Below are 21,970 nucleotides of genomic sequence, written 5' to 3'. Positions count from 1 at the left end.
CAAACTGTGCAAACTGATTGTTTAAGCAAAACTTCCCTAAATTTTTAGATTTAAAAGGTTTTTTAATGTAGATGTTTGCTAATGGATTGAGATTAAGTACAGGTAAATATACCCACCTCAAGTCTCTTTGAGAAAGGTGGACTATAAATGAAATAAATCAGTGATAAATTAACCAATCACATTTTATCCTGCCCTTCCTAAAAGGAATGCAGGGTGCCATAAGAATAAGAGGAAGGCATTGGCAAACCACCTCTGTTAGTCCGGCACTTTACACACACAAGAGTGATTGGCTTAGGGTCATTGACGGTGCACTCCTAAGCAGCATCACACCCTTGTAAGTCCATTGAAATCAATGGGCTTAAAAGGATGTAAATCTCCTCAGTGAACTTCATGGCTGACTGTAACCAAACCTAGCTCCTAGTTATGACACTCTAAACATTAAAACACTCTGGTCCTAGCATAAAACATATCAATGAATTAAAGAGAATGGGTTGGATTTTTAAAAATATTGAACAAAGTTCTGTTTGTAGTATAGATCTTTGATGTAATCTCCTTTATGTCATGCCATCGGCATTCTCAGATACAATGTGGAATGGAGGGCTGCAGTAGTAAAGAGGAAATGACCCCTCCCTTGGTAAAGTAGAAAGGCTGTTCCTCTCATGAAATGCAGGTTTAGATCCAACTCATTCTATTAGGGCAATAACTGGGGGGGGGTGAGGAGGGCAGCAGCTGCCCCTGTAGCATGCAGAGAGGGCGGCAGAACTGCCTCTGCTGTAGGCATCCCTGTGCTGGGTAGAAGAGGCCGTTCTGCCGCCCTCTCTGCATGCCACAGGGGCGGCAGCTGACCTCCTCTCCCCACCCCCAGTTACAGCCCTGCACTCTATTAGACAGAGATCTAGAGGATTTTTATGATGTTTTTTAAACTGTGTTAGAAATCCAGGTAAACTTAACGTTATAAAAGATTACATGTAAACTATTGACCATTTTGACTTTGTTTCATATAGATACGAATGAGCAACTTTCTTAACAAAGAGCTCTTCCACACTCTCATTTATGTCACTTGTGTGCCCCTATTGCGTCAGAGTTTTTTCTTTTTCTTTACTGCACATGTTTTGCTCCCTCTAGTGGTCACTTCAATATAACATTGCTCTATCTCTGGCATATTTCCCTGGAGTTTAAAAGTGGAGGGAAATATGCAGGAGATAAAGTGATGTGATACCAAACCAATCACTAGTAGGAGCAAAACAAAGCAATAGGGGCACATAAGTGACAAAAATAAGAATGTGGAAGAGCCCAAGGGCAAGCAAACTCCCCAAATAAACCAACTCCATAATTTTCCTAAACAGGTTGGTTCAACTGGGCTCAATTCAATGTGAGATTTTCCTGCATGACCTCTGCAGAAACAAAAGGGAGCCATGCAAAAGTACATTTCCTTATGCTGTTTTTATTATTATTATTATTATTATTTTACTGAAATATACCCTTGCTCAACTGGACTTGTGATTTCTTAGATAAATACTCCACCACGTAATTTAAGCCCACTGTTATACAATTTGGTCCTATTTCCTAAGACTATTCACAAGATACTTGTCACAGAGCCCACATCTGGTATGTTTAATTTGTATTGGAATCTCTTCTCTATAATGCCATTAAAACTTTCCCCATTATTTGATAGAGAATGTGACTAATGGTCCATGGCATGGGAACTAAAATCAGTATCTTTTTAAAGTATCAGTGCTCCAAAGAAAAAATCCTTCTGTATTAATACTAAATTCACTTCTTCCTCATTTTCATATATCTTAGATGGGATTTGCCAAATGTTTTCTTTATTATATGGATAGAACTGAATTATGAATTGTATGATTACTTACCACTTAATAGCCCAGATTTATTTTGAAATGGCACAGATTTATTTTGAAATGGATAGTGGTGACTATCCTTAGCAATAATTCTCATGAATTTTATATACAGCTTATAAAAATGTATTGAAATATAAAGAACTGTCATACTTGATAGTGACTGTCTACAAGCTTTTTGGTAAAAGCCATCATTGCTCAAAGCTTTGCATGCAGAAGGTCACAGATTCAGTCCTCAGGCTCTACAATTTAAAAGATCTGGGGAAGCAGGGCTGGGTGGCTCTGAAACCTTGGAGCAGTGTTGGAATTTGAGCCAGTTTCTGATTTAGTATAAGGCAGTTTCATATTTTCAGCTGGCTGAGGAACATGTGTTCCCCACAGCTTGCATCCTATTTATATAGGCCAAATACTATATAAAATTACATTTTCCTATTATTTGATTTATTTAATATACATTGATTTATATAAAAATATATATCCTTCTTTTCAGATCAGAGAGACATAAAGGGGATCACAGAATCAAGAGTACAATATAAATATTTTTTGTATAAAACCCCAAACAGCAAACTGTTTCTTGGGCTGATCCAGGATTCTGTAGCAGTTGGTACCTTTGGGGAGATACAGCTACAGAATTCTGGATTCTGTACTCTCTAAAATGATGATTTTTAAAGCTGCTATTAGAGGTGTGCACCAATATTTTTTTTGTATTTTTCAGATTCGGGTTTAATAGACCCAATTTTTTTAAAAAAGAAGCTGAATCCCCATACCAGTATAGGATTTTTCGGCTTTTTTCCAATACCTGAAAATTTTCAGGTCTATTAAACCCTGTGGGAAATCTTTATTAGGCTCTGGGGGCAGTTTTTAAGGTAGAGCCACCAGATTTGCAACATAGCTGCAGATGACTCTCCTTAGAAGAACCCCAAAGTTTGATAAAGATTGGGTCCAATTTTATAGGCTCCCAAGAAGGTGGCCCATCCATTCTTAATTGTTTCCATTGGAGAAAAAATGGGGACCCATAAAATTGGATCCTCTAACCCAATCTTCACCAAACTTGGTGGTTCTTGTGAGGAGAGTCACCAGCAGCTACGCTGCAAAATTGGTGCCTTTACCTCAACAACCCCCCCCCCCCCGAGCCCTGCAAAGATTTCCTAATAGTTTCCTTATGCTGGGATTTTTTTCTCTCAGCTCTGGTTCTCAGCTCTGACATAGCTCAGTGTTATGTCAATGGGGATCTTGGTGGGGCTCTGGGGGGGCTGTTTTTCAAGGTAGATGCACCATATTTGCAGCATAGCTTCAGGTGATTCTCCTTACACGAACCCGTGCGTTTGCTGAAGATTGGGGTCAGGGGGTCCAATTTTATGGGCCTGCATTTTTTTCCATTTGGGAATCTATAATTGGTCCCCCTGACCCAATCTTCACCAATCTTGGAGGTTCATGTAAGGAGAGTCAACTGCAGCTACACTGCAAATATTGTGTCTCTACCTCAAAACACAGCCTCCCCAGAGCCCTGCAAACATTCCCCTAGGGTAAAGTGGACCTGAAAAAGTTGAAAAAATCCATGAAAAAAATCAGCTTTTTTCAGATGTGCCTTTTTGGCTCCATTGAAATTGTTCTTCTCTTTTTTTGGCTGAAAAAAATCCAGAAAGAGCCAAAATGGCTTTTTCGGCTTTTCTTCAGTTTAGCATATCTGAATGCACACCACTAGCTGCTATGCATCTTATTTTAAGTATAAATACATGCAATGGAAAGTTTCTTTATATCCACAGGGTATGCGCAGTGAATATGGCTTTTAAAAGTGTATGTAAAAATAAAATGATCTTAGGAGCCTTTAAGAATTAAAAACATGGTTCAGAAATAAATAGTTCTTAAAAATTGTTTCAAAAATTGCCATATTAATGTAAGCCACAGAGCACAAAATGCAGCTCATTTGTAAAAGTTGATTCAACTACTGCAGGATCAGTAGGTACACAATGAAGGTCTGTAACATGTAATATAAGACGCTGTTTTATGCCTCCCTGTAGAGTGAAAGAAGCTAACATTCTGATAATTTAGATAATATTCAGAATAATATCTAATCGAAAGAAGGATCCAAGTGCATATATCTAATCACAGAACTGTTGGAGGCAACAACTGAGGTACTTCTAAAGGCAAATATTCTGGGCATGCTTGCTAGTTCCTTGAGTGTGTCATAGGCCCAGGACAGGGTTCAAAGCCTGTGTTTAGAAAATAGGTAATACATTAACCAGTGGCAATCTAGGTTGCCAAACTCCAGGTGGGGCCTGGAGATCTCCCAGAATTATAACCGATCTCCACACTCTAAGGTTCAGTTCACCTGGAGACTGTGGCAGCTTCAGATGGTGAACTCTATGGTAAATTCCTGCTGAGCTCCATCCCCCCTCCCAGGCTCTTTCCCCAAATCTCCAGGAAATTTCCAACCAGGAGTTTGCAATCCTGATAGCAAGATATTATAATTTGTAGCTTTTCCTTCTTGATCTCCTGGTCCACATGCCACATTTTTATGTGTAACTTGCTGAACAAATCATTTACAAGTACATCAATAAATTCAGTTTAGTTAATTTGGTTAGGGTTAGAAAATGGAGTTGTTTCAGGTCTTGAGCTCACCTGTTAAATTTCAATATCTAAATTGACTACACAAGAGTCAGATTAACCATGTCCATGAGAGTGTATGAATTTCCATAATCTTTTTGACAGGTATAGAATTCAAGAAGTTGTATTCTTTTTGTATTAATGGAAAATAGGATCTAGCTGTATTTAAAGATGATTTGTATGTATAACTTGCATATCCTGAAGTACAAATCGAAGCACTTGAATGCATGCAACCAATTTTATTTTGGATGAATCTCCTGAAGCAGTCTAAGCAGGAGTAATCAACCACTTGGCTGCAGAATGTAGTACTGGGGAATATTTGTTCTCCTTCCACATCTTCAACTACCACCACAGGAGCATGAAGCTTTACAGTTGCTCATGAAAGTACTGGCCCTATAAAATTCCAAGATATTGATCTGACTAAATATGAAAAATATATACTTTTTAATGACTGTGGGGAAATTGTTCCACCAAGAACATTTCCACCTTTGAAGCCCACAAGTGGTGGAAGTCATGGGGAACTAAGTATTTAGAAGAAGCCTAACATGGAGTGGACTTAAAGCTGTCATGTTTTAGAGTAGCAGTAAAACTTTAATTTGTTTAACACATTATTGATTTGGAATCCATGTCTTGTACCCTTTCAGATAGTTCAGTTATGACTCCTTCTTTGTAACAGCTTTGTAACTTGTAAGTCAAGTCTAATTTGGGGGAAATAATTGTCTCACTATCTTAAAAATTTTATTTATACAGCAGTATTGACTCTGATTTTGTTCCAGCTTGAATACTTCATTTTATTAAAGGATAAATTGCTCCATCATAGACTGATTGGCAAAGACAATTAAAAGTTGAGCAAATATTTTTTTATAAAATAATTTATATAACATAGTATTTCTTTCTCCATCTAACTGGGAAAATGCTGGGAATTAGATATATGGTGACTGTTTACATGTTAGACATACATTCTAAATGGATGGCAGCGTACAGTGAATCTTTGCAAAACAAGAAAATGTTTCACCAAAATAAAAGCACAGTCTTCTAAGGTATTAACAGTTCAATAGAAAAATGAAGAAGACTAATGTATATTCCATTGCTGCAGCTTACTACAACATCATTGAATCTATGGTGTTTGTTTCTAACATGTTTAATAGTTTGTGATGCACTTCTAGGCATGAACTTCTGGAAGAAGCTCGAAGGAAGGGGTTACCTTTTGCACAGTGGGATGGGCCTACAGTGGTTGCATGGCTAGAGGTAAGCTCTGGGAAAATCCTTTGAAAATGTACATGCATCTGATTTTATCATATACTAAAAACACTTTAAGAGTAAGGTGTTAATTTAGTCTCTTTAAGCAGGAAGCCTCTGCTACGATGGCTCTATATTACCCAATGGGTACACATATGCCAGTAGGAAGACACAAACTCCAAGATGTTACTGCTACAAATTAAATGGTTTATTGGAAAGTACGATTGCACAATACACTATGAAAGCTGACTGCATAAAATGCATGATACATGAATAATGCATGATATATGAGGTAAAAGGCATGGATATAGAATTACCAAAGAGATGTATAGCTACAGCAAATGATGTCGAATACATAAGCTGGATAGTATAGCTATGGCTGGGGCTCCTGGTATGATACCCCCATAGGAAGAGAAGGGAAGGGCAGGCAACAGTCCTGTGGCTGACTTTTTGCCCCCACAAACAGCAAAAAGGTGAACTGGTTGGCTAGCCAGTGGGCCACTCAGGATATCTCAGTTTGCTTGGTATGCCGCTCCGCAATTCCCCCCCTCTGCTGGAGGGTGTGGCAGCAGAGTCCCTTGGAGCGGTGGTCTCTGATCTGGAGAACCGGATTTGATTCCCCACTCCTCCACATGAGCAGCGGATGCAAATCTGATGAACTGGATTTGTTTCCCCACTCCTGCGCATTAAGCCAGCTGGGTGTCCTTGGGCTAGTCACACTCTGTCAGCCCCATCTACCTCACATGGTGTCTGTTGTGGGGAGGGGAAGAGAAGGTGGTTGTAAGCCAGACTGGTTCTTCTTTAAGTGGTAGAGAATGTCGGCATATAAAAACCAACTCTTCTTCTTATCAAACACCAGCAGTGCTATGGGAGAGTTTGGGACCCAAAGACACCCCCCCACACACTTCCCAGAGCAGCCACTCTCCCCTTGGACCACCTGCCAGCCCATTCCCTGTGCATGCTACACACAGCAGCCAAGAGAGAGTGCGTGTGGGGGGGGGAAGCTAAGGAGGGGTCAGCCTCCAAGATGCCATGGGACCCCTGCAATGCTTTACAGCTGAACAAAACAGAAGTCCAGCAGCGTCTGAAAAACCAACCACGACCACTCCAGCTTGGGCACCCCTGAGTCAGAGCCTTTTAAATATAAATACATGCAATGGAATTTTGAGTCTTGGATGTGTGAAGTGCCATGCTGCTCACTCTAAGTCCACATGGCAGCAAGTTCTGAGATGGAGTCCCATGCCACGCTCCCTATCTAATGAGTTATGGGGCATCCTGGCTGGAGGTTTTGTAGGGCTAGGGGGCAGGGATTGGGTGCTTGGGAGGGGGGCTAGCTGCTGTAGGGGAGGAATGTGATTGGTTGTGCCTGTAGTTGGCATCCTGTGCTCCTCTGGGCCTTTGGAGAGTAGCCACATCGGGGGGGGGGGGAATCCAAGTTTTCATTTTGCATCGGCGCCTATGGGCCACACCATGTTTTTTTGCTGGAATAACTTTCTGCCACTGACAGGGGCATTCCCAGGATGAAGTGGCTTAAGGAGCTGACTAACTCACACCATGTCCCCCAGCCCACCCACTTCTGCATTGCCTGCCGACAGGCAGCCATCACAAGTCTGCAATGGCAGCCATGAGCAGTGGGGCAGCTGTGCCCTGATGTGATGGAACAACTACTTACACTGGTGTATCTGAGATACATCAGCGTAATAACTAGTCGGCTCCCTGAGCACTTACACCACCACCACCATGATTGAACTGCCAGTGCAGCAACCTCAGCAGAAGTCACAGTTTCTCATGGCAAATTAAATTTACAGTCAGGGTCTGCAGTCCATTTTGCTGAAACATGAAGGCTTCAACTGGATCAATGCAGGGTCCAAACTGTGGCAGGCTAACACAAGGTAACATTTTTCCTACACATAGGTCAGTGTGAATGTGCCCACTTTCCAGGTCAGCTCAAATGCATTCTAAAATAGCCTGAACATAAGCAAGAAACTCACCTTGCACCTGAAAGCTGCAGGCTTAGGTTCTATGCCAAGCTTAAAGAAACACCCCCAATGTGGGCAGTGAGACACACAAACAGCTATAAGAGATCTTTACAAATTGCCAAGGAACATCTAGAAGCCTGCATGAAGCACTGAGAATATGGATATACTGAAATCAAGTCAATTTAGGTACCAGTTCTGGCTCCAGTTGTAGAATAACTACTAGGGTTACAAACTCTGGCTTCAGAAATTCTTGAGAGCAGTTCCTGAGGAGGGTGGAGTTTGAGAAAGGGAGGGAACTCAGCCAGAGCCCACCTTCCAAATCTACCATATTCTCTAGGGGAACTGATTTGTCCAAAATGGAGAACATTTGTACTTGTGGGAGAGCTCCAGACCCCACCTCGAGGTTGGTAACCCTAGTAAGAACTGAAGAAAACAAAATATTCTTTGTAGGGATGTGCAATTCAGATGAGGAAATATTCTGTATTCACCAAATAGAGTTTGGAATTCTTGAAATATTTCTGTTTCCAGATTTTATAATTCTGGATATCTGGAATCACATAGACCACTATAGAAAGCAGGCTGGGCTTGTCTAGAAATAAAAGTGAATCGTGTTTCCCAGACGGCCTGGCATCAAGGGTAGTGGGGTAATGGAAATGAGTTTCCTCTGATTGGTGTTGCCATGGGGTGAAAGTAAAGCCTATGATTGATGTTTGCCTACATTTAGGAAATCCCAAAGCAGACACAGCCTCAGAAAGCACTTTGAAATAGGTCCTTTTCAACTGAAAGGCGGGTGTAACTGCTTTATAATCTTCCTGCTCTGCTTCAGACTATTTGCTGCAAAGTAATGCAACAACTGTTCTTTGTCCCTTTGCAAGCACATCATTCTATATTTGATTTCCGCTGTACCATAGTGAATATATTTATTTTATACTGAGGAATAAGATGCAGGATTAGTCAATTCATAGCACAGGTGGATTAACAAAGACATTTTAATATTTTGTTTAGGCTCTGTTGGGCATAATGATAAGGTTTGTTAGCTAGACAGCTACTGCTGTGCGATTGCCACATATACAGCTCCTTGGGGCTGTCACAGGCACTGGGAAAGGGTTGAGGTGCTTAAGGAAACTTTTGAAATGTCAAGGGAGCCTTGTTTTTAGTGGGAATGGCTGTTTTCTATTTACCTGAAAGGATTTCCAAATATTCAGTAGTCTGAATTTTTAAAATTGTAAATCTGAAAGACCACAATTTCATATTCCAATTGCTGATAAAGGTTCACATTCCTAATTCTTTTCATTTTAGGCTTGGAAAGAGAGGTGACAGAAAAGTGGACAGCTAGAAAAGATCTTTCACTGGTTGTAGGGGAGGCAAGGGGGCAGCAGCAGAGTTAACAGCACAAGGTTGGCAAGTAGTGGGAAGAGAGGCCTTGCAGGTGATGCCATTATGCCACCATCAGTGCTCTACCACAGGGGTCCCCAAGCTTTTTGGGCCTGTGGGCACCTCTGGAATTCTGATGCAGCACGGTGGCTGTACAAACAAAATAGTGGCCCAAATGGCTGCCGCAGGAGGCAGAGCCAACCACAAAACGATTGCCATAGTTCTACGTCAATAATACAGCATAGATCCTTGTGCTATGGTGGCAGCTGTGACAAAGCAACTTTTAAAAAAACCTGCACAGCCAATCAGAAGCCTTGCTGGGCAAAAGTCCTACCTGGCCCCACTCACTTTCTAAAAAACTCTTGGCAGGCACCGGGAAAGGTGTCGGCGGATGCCGTGGTGCCCATGGGCACCATGTTGAGGACCCCTGCTCTGGCATTTGGCCAAAACTCTATGCTGGCAATGCACTGATGTCACCGCTGGTTGTTCTGGAGGTGACATCAGCATGGCAGGACACTGACCATTGCCCTTCCATTTCACCCCCATTTTTCTCCTACCACCCAGTTGAGCAGTGGTAGGAAGGCTCCACTAGGGATGGGAAATCCCCTGCCCCCAGTGGGGAAATGAGAACAATAGGCAGCAGGCTCTTGGGAATGCTTCCAAATCAGAAAATAGACGGGAGGGCTCCAAATGTAGAAATACATATTTGGTGAAGTCTTGGTGTCATTAGTGACTTATGGTTTTGTTGGGCAATGCACGCACAATAAACTTCATTACTCTTTGGGACAGTCGAGCCTACTTGTGAGAATGCTATTATGACAGGCTCCTTTTGTGACTAAAGGCATACTGAAAGTCTTTGATTAATGATCTAATAGCCCATTAATGGGCAGTTTGCATTTAAAGTTGAAGCTTCTTGGAGGAAAGCAAAAAAGCGAAAATACCCAGCAAATTCATTAAAGGATTATATGCCAGCATGCCTAAAATGTGATCAACAATTACAGGGGTTTATTAGAGTTACCATGATCTGAATGGCATGAGACATGTACACAACTTTGGGAAGAAATTTGTTTGTGGTGACTACACTATGCTGTAGCTCAAGAAATCATTAGCTCTTATATAGTGTGAAAAAATAGCAAAAGGAAGTTGTTGCTTTAAATTAGAAGGGTGGGATTTTATTCATGACAGTACACTGAAAATTTGGGCTATGCTGGCTGAAACTAGTGAGGTACAGTATTTGAAGTCTGAGCACATGAATCTCACCAGTAGAGAGAGAGACAGCTGTTCTGTGAAGTTCACACAGATTCCTTTGAGTAAATGGCCATAACAAACTCTGATTTCACATACAAGCACTTTTCAAGGAAAGGTGTTTTGGGTTGCCTTACATATGGCTATTTTGAAGCTTCAAAATATTCAGCCCCAAATCTGCACAATTACTACAGCTATGATGAGATTCATGCACATCTTTCACACATAGAAGGATCACAGGATGTTTGATGGAGCTGAAATCTCCAAAAAGCTTTAGTATTAAAGGGATGGTCTTCGGTTTTGGTATGCAAGTTTTGTATAGAAGAGAGACTTGAGCCATTAGGGATTTTGGGAGAACTTTCAAATGAGAAGGGACAGTGAATCATATAATACATAAAAGCAAAGGTGTCACGTTTAATTGTGTATAACTTACAGCTTTATAAAAATTAAATGTGGAAGCTCCTTTTTATTCATTTTCTGCAATTATGCTACCATGAAAAGACTAAATTATTAGACCTGTGAATGGCCTCAGGCTTGGCTGAAAGACTAAGAGTATATAAATCTGAGAAAATGTTACCAAAAGCCTAAAACATGGCTTTGTCTTAAACCATTAGAATATTATGTTGATTTAGTTCTAGAGTTATAATCGGTACTATCCAGTGTTAGGTTAGTAGCAGTTTACTATGTGAGAAACTTTTTCATTCTTCATATTAATTATTGTCCTAAAGCAAAGAGGGCAGGAAGGACAGCAAATGTCAATAGAGTTGCCTGACTTGTGGGGTTGCCAGCTCCCACTTGGGAAATATCTGAAGATTTTTGGGGTGGACCCTGAAGAGGGTGGGGTTTGGGGAGGGGAGGGACCTCAGTGGGGCATAATGCCACATAGCCCACCTTCCAAAATGGCACACATTTTCTCCAGGTGAACTGATCTCTGCTGTCTGGAGATCAGTTCTCCAGCCCCCACTTATTGACCTGAAAGAGCAATGGAATGAGTGATCCATTAAAGGTCAATCTAATTTCACAGCTACTCTATGGCATTGCTATTTGTATCTCAGTGATCTGTCGCTGAGCAAAAATCCTGAAGCAAAAATCCTGCCCTTACCTGCAAGCTCCATGGAACTGCTCCGTAGCGTTCAATGGGGCTACGCCACCATTTTCGGTGGCGTAAACTTGAGTAAGGGCAGAGGGAGTATTCCTTGCCCAAAAGGGCTTAAGAAGAAGCATAGTGGCTCCACCCTGGGAATACCCTGGGAATGCCCCCCTAGACATCGGCATGGGGAGTTGGGCCATTGGGACTCTGCCAGGAATTTGCACTGGAGCCTCAGCCCCGCACTGCTGTGCCGCTCCCCCAGGGCCAGCTTAAGTCTCCCTATGCCAGCATCCATGCCAATTTGCATGGCGCAAGTGGAATGAATGCTGGCGTAGGGGTCATGCCAATTCCTGTGTGGCTCCAGCCCCCCCTTCACGATGGCACGTTTAGTCCTTTTAAGCTAAGAGTAAAGTATCTTTGCCATAGAAGTGGATGGATTGCTGTTTTCTCTCAAACAAGATGCTTATTCAGTATGGATGAAGTCCATTGATATTAGATGACAGCAGCTGGGGCTTGCAATACAATAAATTCTCCAGCTAAGGCAGAGACTCTATTGTCAAGCATTTCTTTCCCAGTTTAATTATAATACCATGGTAATTCACGCACGTAGAGTTGTTCAATCAAATTCTTTGGTATTTTACCACCTCGGTCCTTGCCTTCCTATATGAGATATTTAATGGTTCCTCATTATGCTAGATCTTCTTAGTACTAACTCCTCTGAAGTACTGCATGAGAAGTTTTGTAATATTCTATATTCCATATTGTCCATGTGGCCAAGGTAAAATTGATACTTTATCTCATAACATATTGGAGTGCTCATTTTTTACTGTTTTTAGAAATGGCTGGATTTTACCTTTTTATCATGTTTACCATTTAATAATTTTCATAGGTATGTTGATGCTATACAGTGATCCAAATGTAACCTTATTGGTTGCTAAATTCCTGTCTATCATATTTAGAAAATAATTTAGTATTCTTCTAGTCATTGCTCAAGATCTGTTGATCAGAGGAGGAAAGGAAAGGAAAGGAAAGGAAAAGGAAAGGAAAGGAAAGGAAAGGAAAGGAAAGGAAAGGAAAGGTCAGTCTACGAACAGGCCATTGCAGGGTACAACTATCCTTGGTCTGTAAGACTTTGACAGCATTTAGAGCAGAACATGTTTGAATGCTCCCTCAAGAAAAAACAGAGTTGCACTTACCTGTAACTGCTGTTCATCAAGTGGTCTTCTGTGCAAACATGCATGGGACTGCGCTTGCGCAGGCCAGCCGCGGAGAACTGTCTAGAAAGCTTTTAGGAGCTTCAGAACGCCTGGAGCGCTCCCCCTCCCCTCCGTCCCTGGCCGAGAGCAACGGTCCGCCCAACGGTCAGTTGACGGAGGGAGGAGGGGCTCTCCCCCCTCAGTTCTCCCTTCGCCGCCGTGGAAGACCACCATAGCCACCAAGCAGTAGCCCACAGCGGGGAAAGGAGGGAGGGATGCGTGCCTGCACAGAAGACCACTCGATGAACAACAGTTACAGGTAAGTGCAACTCTGTTTTTCATTTTCGTGGCTTCTGTGCAGTCCCGCATGGGAGAATAGCAAGCTCACCTACCATGGAGGCGGATGTGGGCTTGTCACCTAATTAAAAGACAACTCTCACAAACAGCTGTTTCCTCCCTGGAGACCACATCTACAGGGCAATGCCAGAGGTATGTGGATCGAAGGACCAGGTTGCCACTTTAGAGAAGCCTCAGAAATCTGTCATGGCAAGGAAAACAGCGAAAGAGACATGAGCCCTGTTGCAAAAGGCCTTCATATGGAGTGGACAGCATAGTTCAGCATTGCTATAAACACCATCGAGAAACAGTTTCCAAAGAAGCTGCTGGTTCAGCCTTCCATGCACTAGACCAATAGGTTGTTTAGGTGCTGCATGGAACCTGAAGGACATGGTCTTCAGGCACTTGATTGCATGAAGAGATTGCTCAGTTAGCGACTGAGGATTTAGAAGAAAACAGGTTCGGCAACGGGACCTTACCCAAGGTCAAACTTCAATCTAGGTAATACTACCTTAACCTGATGAAAAGTGATCACAGACCAATAATTTAAACAGGTTAAATGACAGCAACCAAAAACAGCACCTTAGTGGATAAAAGAAAAACAGGTTAGATGGTGCCATTATACAAAAGGTTTAAAGCATAATGCAAAGAATAATAAGGGCATTAGCGTAGGGAAAAAAATTAGACTAGCCAAGGCCCTCAAACCATTAGCAAACTGGTGTTGCAAATACTGAATAAGAATTAATCAGGAAACAGAGGGCTGAGATGACCACCAGATGTGCTTGACGGGAATAACAGCCAGGCTAGTATCATTTAATGAGTAATGACACACCCCATATAAAAGTGAAGTAAGAGGTTGCAAACCGTCTGACCCTGATCATTCAAAAAAAATGAGCCCACTTGGCAGCATAAGATGACTATCTGTGTGGTATGCATAATACTGTTAACAACCTTGTGACTCTAGGTAGGTCCCGATAGATGGTTGAGATGACCACGCCACCCACTGTAGTGAAGCGACATTGTGGCAGAGAAGGAAGGGGCTATATCCTGATCAGCTAGTCTTCTTGAGAAAGTACCCCAAATCCCCATCAAAAGTAATCTACAGATTGGGAACACAAAACATTGTGGTCAATAGGGACCTATGAGCATCACTGGTGTCCTGGGTCTGTGAAGCCAGGGAACAAAAATGCAGCATTAAAATAAATGTGACCAGTGAAACTGGAAAATCTCCCCGACGGCCTCATGGCATCCAGTGTTCTGTAGGAAGCAGGGACATATTGCATCTGCACTTGAGATAATAGGACTCTACCTGGGAAAAAACCATTCCCTTAAAAAGGGAAAGCAGGGAACATAGAGTGAGGGATTACTTGTGGGTTGATGAAACCTGTCAGCTTGGGAAATCTGAGAGAGTAGGCTTCTCCCACCACCTGGACGTCCAGGAAGGAAACGTTGTGCTGTTAGGTCCTTTGCCGCAACCGGAAAAACCTGGGACAGCAGGACAGGGAACTCTCCCTCATGCTATAGATATTTACATTGCCATGCTATATACACTCATAGCAGTCGCTGAAAAAAGGTACAAAATGGTACTGGATTGTCCTGACTTCCAGAAGAATAATGTGATTTCATGAAGGAAAACATTCAGGTAAACACCCTTGCACAAGTGCTTGTGAGAACCTTAGTACTGGAGAGAACACAGCACAGTTCTGGATATAGGAAGACTATGTCTTCAGGTGGTAGGGCTGTCAAAAAAAAAAATTCGGTACAGTTCGGATTCGGCCGAATTTGGCCCTTGTGGGTTCGGTACGTGCCGAAGTCCGAACTCCCCCACTTCGGATCCGTTCAATTCGGCGGGAATTCAAAGTTCGGGAAAAAAATTCGGCCCAATAAAGCCATTAAAAACACAACCGCGCCTTTCCGCGGCTCTGGGGGGGGCATTTTTGGGCTTAGAGGTCCCAAACTTTCAGCAGAGCTTCAAAGGACGTATATTGAAAGACTCCCCAAGTTTTGTAAAGATTGGGTCAGGGGGGGCTGAGATATGGGCCCTGAAAGGGGTCCCCCCCACCCTTAATGTGGATCTCTCCGCAGAGCTTGCCGCCCACGCACAAAGCTCCCGGCCCGACAAACAGCTGATGAGAGCAAGGGCGGGGCAGGTGCTAAGAACTTTGCAAAGCAACACAACTGCAGAGCAACCCCTTTGCAAATATGCAAAGGGCGGGGCAGGTGTGAAGAATTTTGCAAAACAATACAACTGCAAAGCAACACAAGCACGCAAAGCAAAACCTTTGCAACAGTGCATAGCAACACCTGACACCTGGGAGTTTGCATACCATGGAAAGGGACAGAGGCAGCTAGCTATGCATAATGAGCACGAGGGGGTGGAATGTCTCCTTTTGCATTGGACTTGGGACCAGGCAGATGCATTCTTTAAGTCACCATTTGAAAACCAGTTTTGAGCAAGCATCAATAACCTAACTGATCTTATGAATGAGGAAAAACCTGAAGAATAAAAATGAAGCCCCCCCTCAAACCAGGGAGAGACTGGAGGGGGAACACACACCCCAGGCAGAACCGGCAAAAGCCCCCTTTGGCTTCCCCCCCCACCCACAGAAACTGCTCCCTCCCCCCACACACACACAGACTCTGCTTTCCCCCCCACACACACACACAGAAAAGAAAAAATATAGATTAAAGCCCCCAAAGGGGTCTTACTGTGGCTGTCTTCTGTTCCAGCAGGAGGGGCTGGGAGGCTGGGTAATCCAATATGATTCCATTTGTATCCAATAGAAGATCCATATGTATGCATCTCTCGAGGGTGATCCATTCATCCCAATAGGGAAAAGGGGAAAGCCCATATCTCGGGGGGCCCTGACCCAATGTTTACAAAACTTGGGTGGTCTCTTAAAAAGCCTTGACTGAAGCTCCGCCGAAAGTCTGGGATCGGCACACCCAAAAATGCGCCCCCTGCAGCCATGGAAAGAGAAAAGGGGGGGAGCCAATATTTCAGCCCCCACTGAACCCATCTTTACAAAACTTGGGTGGTCTCTTAAGAGGGATTCTCTGAAGCTATGACAAAAGTTTGGGGGCTGAAACCCCAAAAAAGCGCCCCCTGCAGCCACGAAAATGGAAAAGGGGGGAGAGGAAAAAGGGGTGGAGCCCATATCTCGGGGGGCCCTGACCCAATGTTTACAAAACTTGGGGGGTATCTTAAGAAGCCTAGTCTGATGCTCCGCTGAAAGTTTGGGGTCGGCACACCCAAAAATGCGCCCTCTGCAGCCATGGAAAGAAAAAAGGGGGGAGCCCATATCTCGGGACCCCCTGACCCAATGTTTACAAAACTTGGGTGGTCTCTTAAAAAAACCTGTCTGAATATCCCCTGAAAGTTTGGGGTCGGTACCCCAAAAAATGCGCCCCCTGCAGCCACGGAAAGGAGCGAATGTGCACAAGCACCCCCTCACACACACATGAGGATTTCCCTCTCTCTCTCTCTTTCCCCGGCCGGCCGCACATCAGCTGATTCCTCCAGCACTCAATCCTGACTGATTGGCCAGAAGAAGACCCAGCTTGGCCACCGATTGGCCGGGGGAGGAGAATGCTGCTTACTGACGGCCGAATTGGCCGAATTTATTCGCCGAACTCCCGAACTCGCTGAATTCGGCCCCCCCGGTTGCCCGCCAGTTTTGAGTTCGGATCCGTCCGAACTAAAAACCGCCGAATCAAGGGAAATTCGGCTGATTTTCAGTTCGGGCCGAACCGAATTGACAGCCCTATCAGGTGGTATTAGCATAGTTGCCCTGTCAGACAGGATTTGCACCACTAGTCTGGGAAGGAGCAGGAACCAAAGCGATATGCAATAGAACCAACCGTAGTAGGGGACGATGACTGGAAACATATATATTTGTTTGTTTGTTTGTTTGTTTGCCTTTGGTAAGGTATGTTTTTTAATGTCCTCTTGAAAACCCTTGTTTTGTAAATTCAGGTACCAGAGGTCTAATATTCTTAGACTGATGATCCACAATACACACAGAGGAGTATTCCCCAGTCTCAGAACCAAGTTGAAACCCATTAGTTGTTGGTCTTGTTTTTGTTTTTTTAATTTTTATTTTATTTTATTTTGAATCCTATAGGTAGATACCCTAGGATATAGACCAGTAACAATGGTGATCAAAATTATTCCTTTTAAGAACTGTTCTACACTTGCACATAAATCGTGCAAGCTAAAGGGACAGAAAAACCATGGGCCCTTGAGTTGTTAAGGGCTCGAAGAAAAAACATTCAAAGTAGCAAAAAGAATGCTATCCTTTGAGTAAATGTCAGGAAAAAAGCTAGACTCAAAGCCATCTTTCTGATGTCATAATTTCTATGTGCAGTGAGGCATTGTCATATAAATCTGCCATTTGTAGCCTCAAGTGCTCCATGTTAAGAGGAGTTGTATCACATGGTCTTATCTTCATATAGACTGACTGTAAGGTGCCACAATCACTCAGCGTATTCTAAGGTCTTTTTAAATAAATTATGTGTAACTTTATTCAGAATAAAGAAAGGAACACAAGATTTTAAAGAGTCCTTCATGGCAGCTTGTTTAGCCAGCTTACCCAGAGCCATAAGTAAAACCGGGTCTGGAACTGCTCCAGAATATGGTGTCCTTGAACTGTAATAAAACATGAAATGGCTTACTGGTCCTCAAAATCAGCGAGCAATAGCTATGAAAAGACCTTCATCTGCCCTTTGGCACTTCAGGGCATTTTCCCAGTCAGTGCTACTACAAATGTCTTTTAATTTTCAGTGTGTCACTTCTGATTGTTACTAATGTGTTACAAAAAGCAAAGAATCATTTTTTGGTTGAACAAATGCCTTTGCTTATAATTTACGAATATGGAAAATGTAAATCTAAGTGATACTTTAGTAGTAAGAGCATCATTAACCTCGCTGAAGTTGGAGCTCTCCCAAACCCATTTTGCCAGCTACAAAAACTGGACATAGAAATCAAATACAGCAAAGATGGCACTTTATCACTGTGATTCTCATGTGGTCTGAAGTCTGGGTTACAAAATCTTTAAACCTAGATATATGCAATTCCAGATAACTTTTCTAATAATATAAGAATTTCAAGAATGGAGAAGCAGGCTGTATTAATTTATACATGGACAGTTTGTAGGAGAACAGAGAATAAGGAATGTCCTGTGGCTCAAATAATGGAAGAACCATCTATACCAACAGGAACTTGTACTGCCATTGTGTTCCTCACAACAGGTTCTCCTAGCAGCCCCCTTGCTCTTGAGAGTATAATCAGTTATATTCTTTTCTGTCGCTACCCCACTGATATGGAACCACTTCCCAGAAGAGGTGTGGCAGGCACTTACACCAAGGGCCTATTTAAAATATTGATGAGACAGAACAGCCTCTGGCTTATGTGTTTTAAATATCTGTTTTAACTACTGTTAAACTACTGTTTGTGGCATTCCCTGTCCCAGGATGTGGTGATGGCTTTAACAGGGCAGAGGATATGTTCATTGATGAGAGGGCTATCCATGGCTACTAGTCAAAATTGATACTAGTCATGATGCATAGCAATTCTCTCCAGGATCAGAGGAGCATGCCTATTAGGTGCTGTGGAATACAGGCAGGATGGTGCTGCTGCAGTCGTCTTGTTTGGGGGCTTCCTAGAGGCACCTGGTTGGCCACTGGGTGAACAGACTGCTGGACTTGATGAGCTTTGGTCTGATCCAGCATGGCTGTTCTTCTGTTCTTCCTGATTTTTCAATGATTTAATAGATGATTATTTTTCATAGTTACCTGCCCTGGGACCTGACTTTATTGGGAGGAAGACATAATGCTTCCTTAAAGATTCCCTTCCAGAGCTTGCCTGTTACATGCTGATTTAGTGCTCACTGTTTGAAAAATAGCTATTTTTTAGTGGAATTAATATTATCATTTGACTAAACCTGACAAACTGCATTATAGCGTCACAGGTGATATTAAGAAGTGGTATTTTGAACACAAAAAATGCCACCAAACTTGCAGCCAGTAGTTTACTGTCAGAAATGGAAGGCATACCCTGCTTGAATGTGTATTAGGGAGGCTTCTCTCGACAGTAACACCTAGAAAAAATGGGCCTCAAAGCCCCTTCCCCCTAACTGGAAGTAAGTGAGAAAATGTTCACAAAAATGCATATTTTGTTGCATCTCACTTCCAATACCAATTCTAATAAAACTTCAGGTGGGTTGGCATTATCAGTTTAACTGGTTATTTCTTTCACTCAACAGTTGTGGCTAGGAATGCCTGCCTGGTACGTTGCTGCTTGCCGTGCAAATGTGAAAAGTGGTGCCATTATGTCTGCCTTGTCTGATACAGAGATTCAGAGAGAAATTGGAATTAGCAACCCTCTCCATCGTCTAAAGCTCCGTCTGGCAATCCAGGAGATGGTCTCTCTCACAAGCCCATCAGCTCCTCCAACATCTAGAACAGTGAGTCATATTCATCTGCCTCTCTGTACCACTTGATATGATGTAAGAATACAGCAATACTGTACACTTCAAAACATGTTAATATATTGTGTATATAGCCCAGTGTAAACATAACACATAACCATAGTTAGTGTTTTGACTTTGGTAACATTGCATAGATATGGTGAAAGTTCTGTTTGTCACCTTGTAAGCAGAAAGTCTAAAGAGACAAGCCTTAACCAGTGTGGTGTAGTGGTTAAGAGTGGTGGTTTGGAGAGGTGGAGTCTGATCTGGAGAACCAGGTTTAATTCCCCACTCCTCCACATGAGTGGCGGAGTCTAATTTGGTGAGCTGGATTTGTTTCCCCACTCGTACACACGAAGCCAGCTGGGTGACCTTGGGCTAGTCACACTCTCTCAGCCCCACTTACCTCACAGGGTGTCTGTTGTGGGGAGGGGAAGGGAAGGTGATTGTAAGCTGGTTTGATTCTGCCTTAAGTGGTAGAGAAAGTTGGCATATAAAAACTAACTCTTTTTCTTCTTCTAACCATGGGTTTTCAAATTCCCTTCAGACCATGGTTTCAGATCTGGTTTGTGGCCAGTTCTTCTTCCACAGAATGTAACTATGGTTAAGCAAAACAGATATTTAAGTACAGGGTTTATAAACTTTCAAACTAACTGCAGAAATTGGGCTTAACCTTTTAAAAATTATTTTCCTATGGCACTATATCTCATATTTTTAGGTTCTGATTCTGAATGGAATGCATGCGATCTCTGGCATGAAAATTAAACCTGCTTCTCATAAGATTTTTTCCTAGTCACTTGTACAGATGTGCAGGGGAAATTCCCATGTATGTGAAGTTTCTGCATATGAGTGTCCTAACCTATGTTTATGAGTTGCGAAACTCTGATTAGCTCCATGTTCCAGTACAATTCCAGGTATTAAAACAAAAACATGCAATCTTCACAAAGAATGGTGAACATTTTCCCTACAAATGTGTACCCTTGTCTAGGAAATAAATTAAGTATGAGTAAGACATATGATATGGACTGAGTCTCCATTTTTGGAAACTACTTTTGCAGACTTATCAATATATTTTCTGGAAAGTAAATATTTTATATTAAAATGGTGTAGAAAATCCAGTTATCAACTGGAGTAAGTTTTCTAAATAATTGTGGGGGAAATGAATGTAATTTTACTAGACGTATTGAAACCGCTTTTCATTCCATTGAAATTCCAAAAATCCCCCCTTCCTCAAAAAATCCCCTCCAAATTCTCTTTGAGCAAAATGTCAGTGGCCACTTTGAAATGCAATGTTGTATGGTGGGATCCATTGGAAAACAAATCAACCCTTACCCTTCCTTTAAAATAGGAAACATTTCTCTCCAGATTAGGAGGTATACCCCTGTGTAAACCCCATTATTCCTTACAAACCTTTTCCAACCATGAGCTATTTGATCTAATTTTCCCTCTTCCATGTTCTCCTGAAGAACTATCTTTTCATCTTTCTTAATGACCTTCTATTTCAAAGCTGTTCCCTCCAAAATACATACAAAAGTAGGATAAGCTCTGACCTATTAATGCCCATTCCTCTGGCATGCATGAAGATGCTCCATCCAGAATGTAGACTAAAACCAAATCAGCGCATTTTGTCTCTTTATGCAATTGCTTTTTGAGGAGTACTGTTCATGCTTATTGTCAAGGGGAGCTGCTGCAGATCTGTATTCTATGAAGAACACAGAAAGAAGCAGAAAGGGTAAATTGAGAGAATACAGGAAAGGAGCCAGTTTGTATACTTTCACTGAAAGGGCCGCATGCAGGTGCCTGCTTGCTGTAATTTACATTGCAAATCTTACACTCCCGCCATTCTGACTCCTCTTACCTATGTGTATATCAGCAGGAGATAACTGCAGTAGCTATAATGCCCCACACATCTAGATTACGGGACTCAGAAGCACAGAGTTGACCTAATTACTGAAAATGACCCATCTGAACTAAGTGGTAATAGATGGATCTGGAAATTGTGACATTTCTTTATATTTATTTCATGATATTCACAGAATCTCTTTCAGATCAGAAACTTCATACTCTCCATCCACTACAGGTGTTAACTAGCTTAGTGTAACTAGTGAGTGGTCTGAGTATTTTTCTTGATTGGGTTTTAATTGTGGTTCATTACATTTCAACCGGTGCTTCCTACATTTCATGTCCTCCTGACCCTGCTATTTGTAGTTAGGGTTGCCAGCTCCGGGTTGGGATATACCTGGAGATTTTGGGTGTGGAGTCTGAGGAGGGCGGGATTTGGAGAGGGGAGGGACTTCAGTGCCATAGAGTCCAATTGCCAAAGTGGACATTTTCTCCAGGAGAACTGATCTCCATCACCTGGAAATCAGTTGCAATAGCGGGAGCTCTCCAGCCACAACCCGGAGGCTGGCAACCCTATTTGTAGTAGTTTCCATACCCATACGTAAAATGACTGCAAAGCAAGGATCCACTCATTGCATTTGAAGAAGTGGACCCTAGTCCATGAAAGCTTATACTGGAATGAAATCTTGCTAGTCTATAAGGTGCTGGAAGTCTCCTGGTTATTTCTTTCTGCAAAAGA

General features: G+C 42.4%; 1 protein-coding gene across 1 annotated transcript in view; it reads left to right on the top strand.

Annotated features, from left to right (window-relative positions):
- Positions 1-21,970, top strand: part of PPFIA2 (PTPRF interacting protein alpha 2) — a 278,103-nt gene that overhangs the window by 239,587 nt on the left and 16,546 nt on the right. Inside the window, exons 21-22 of the mRNA XM_056845998.1 lie at positions 5,630-5,711; positions 19,186-19,386. Coding sequence (XP_056701976.1) covers positions 5,630-5,711; positions 19,186-19,386 — 283 coding nt within the window. The remainder of the gene's footprint in view (positions 1-5,629; positions 5,712-19,185; positions 19,387-21,970) is intronic.

This window comes from Euleptes europaea, chromosome 3 (assembly GCF_029931775.1).
Source record: "Euleptes europaea isolate rEulEur1 chromosome 3, rEulEur1.hap1, whole genome shotgun sequence".
NCBI lineage: Eukaryota > Metazoa > Chordata > Lepidosauria > Squamata > Sphaerodactylidae > Euleptes > Euleptes europaea.
This window is presented reverse-complemented; position numbering and strand designations above follow the sequence as displayed.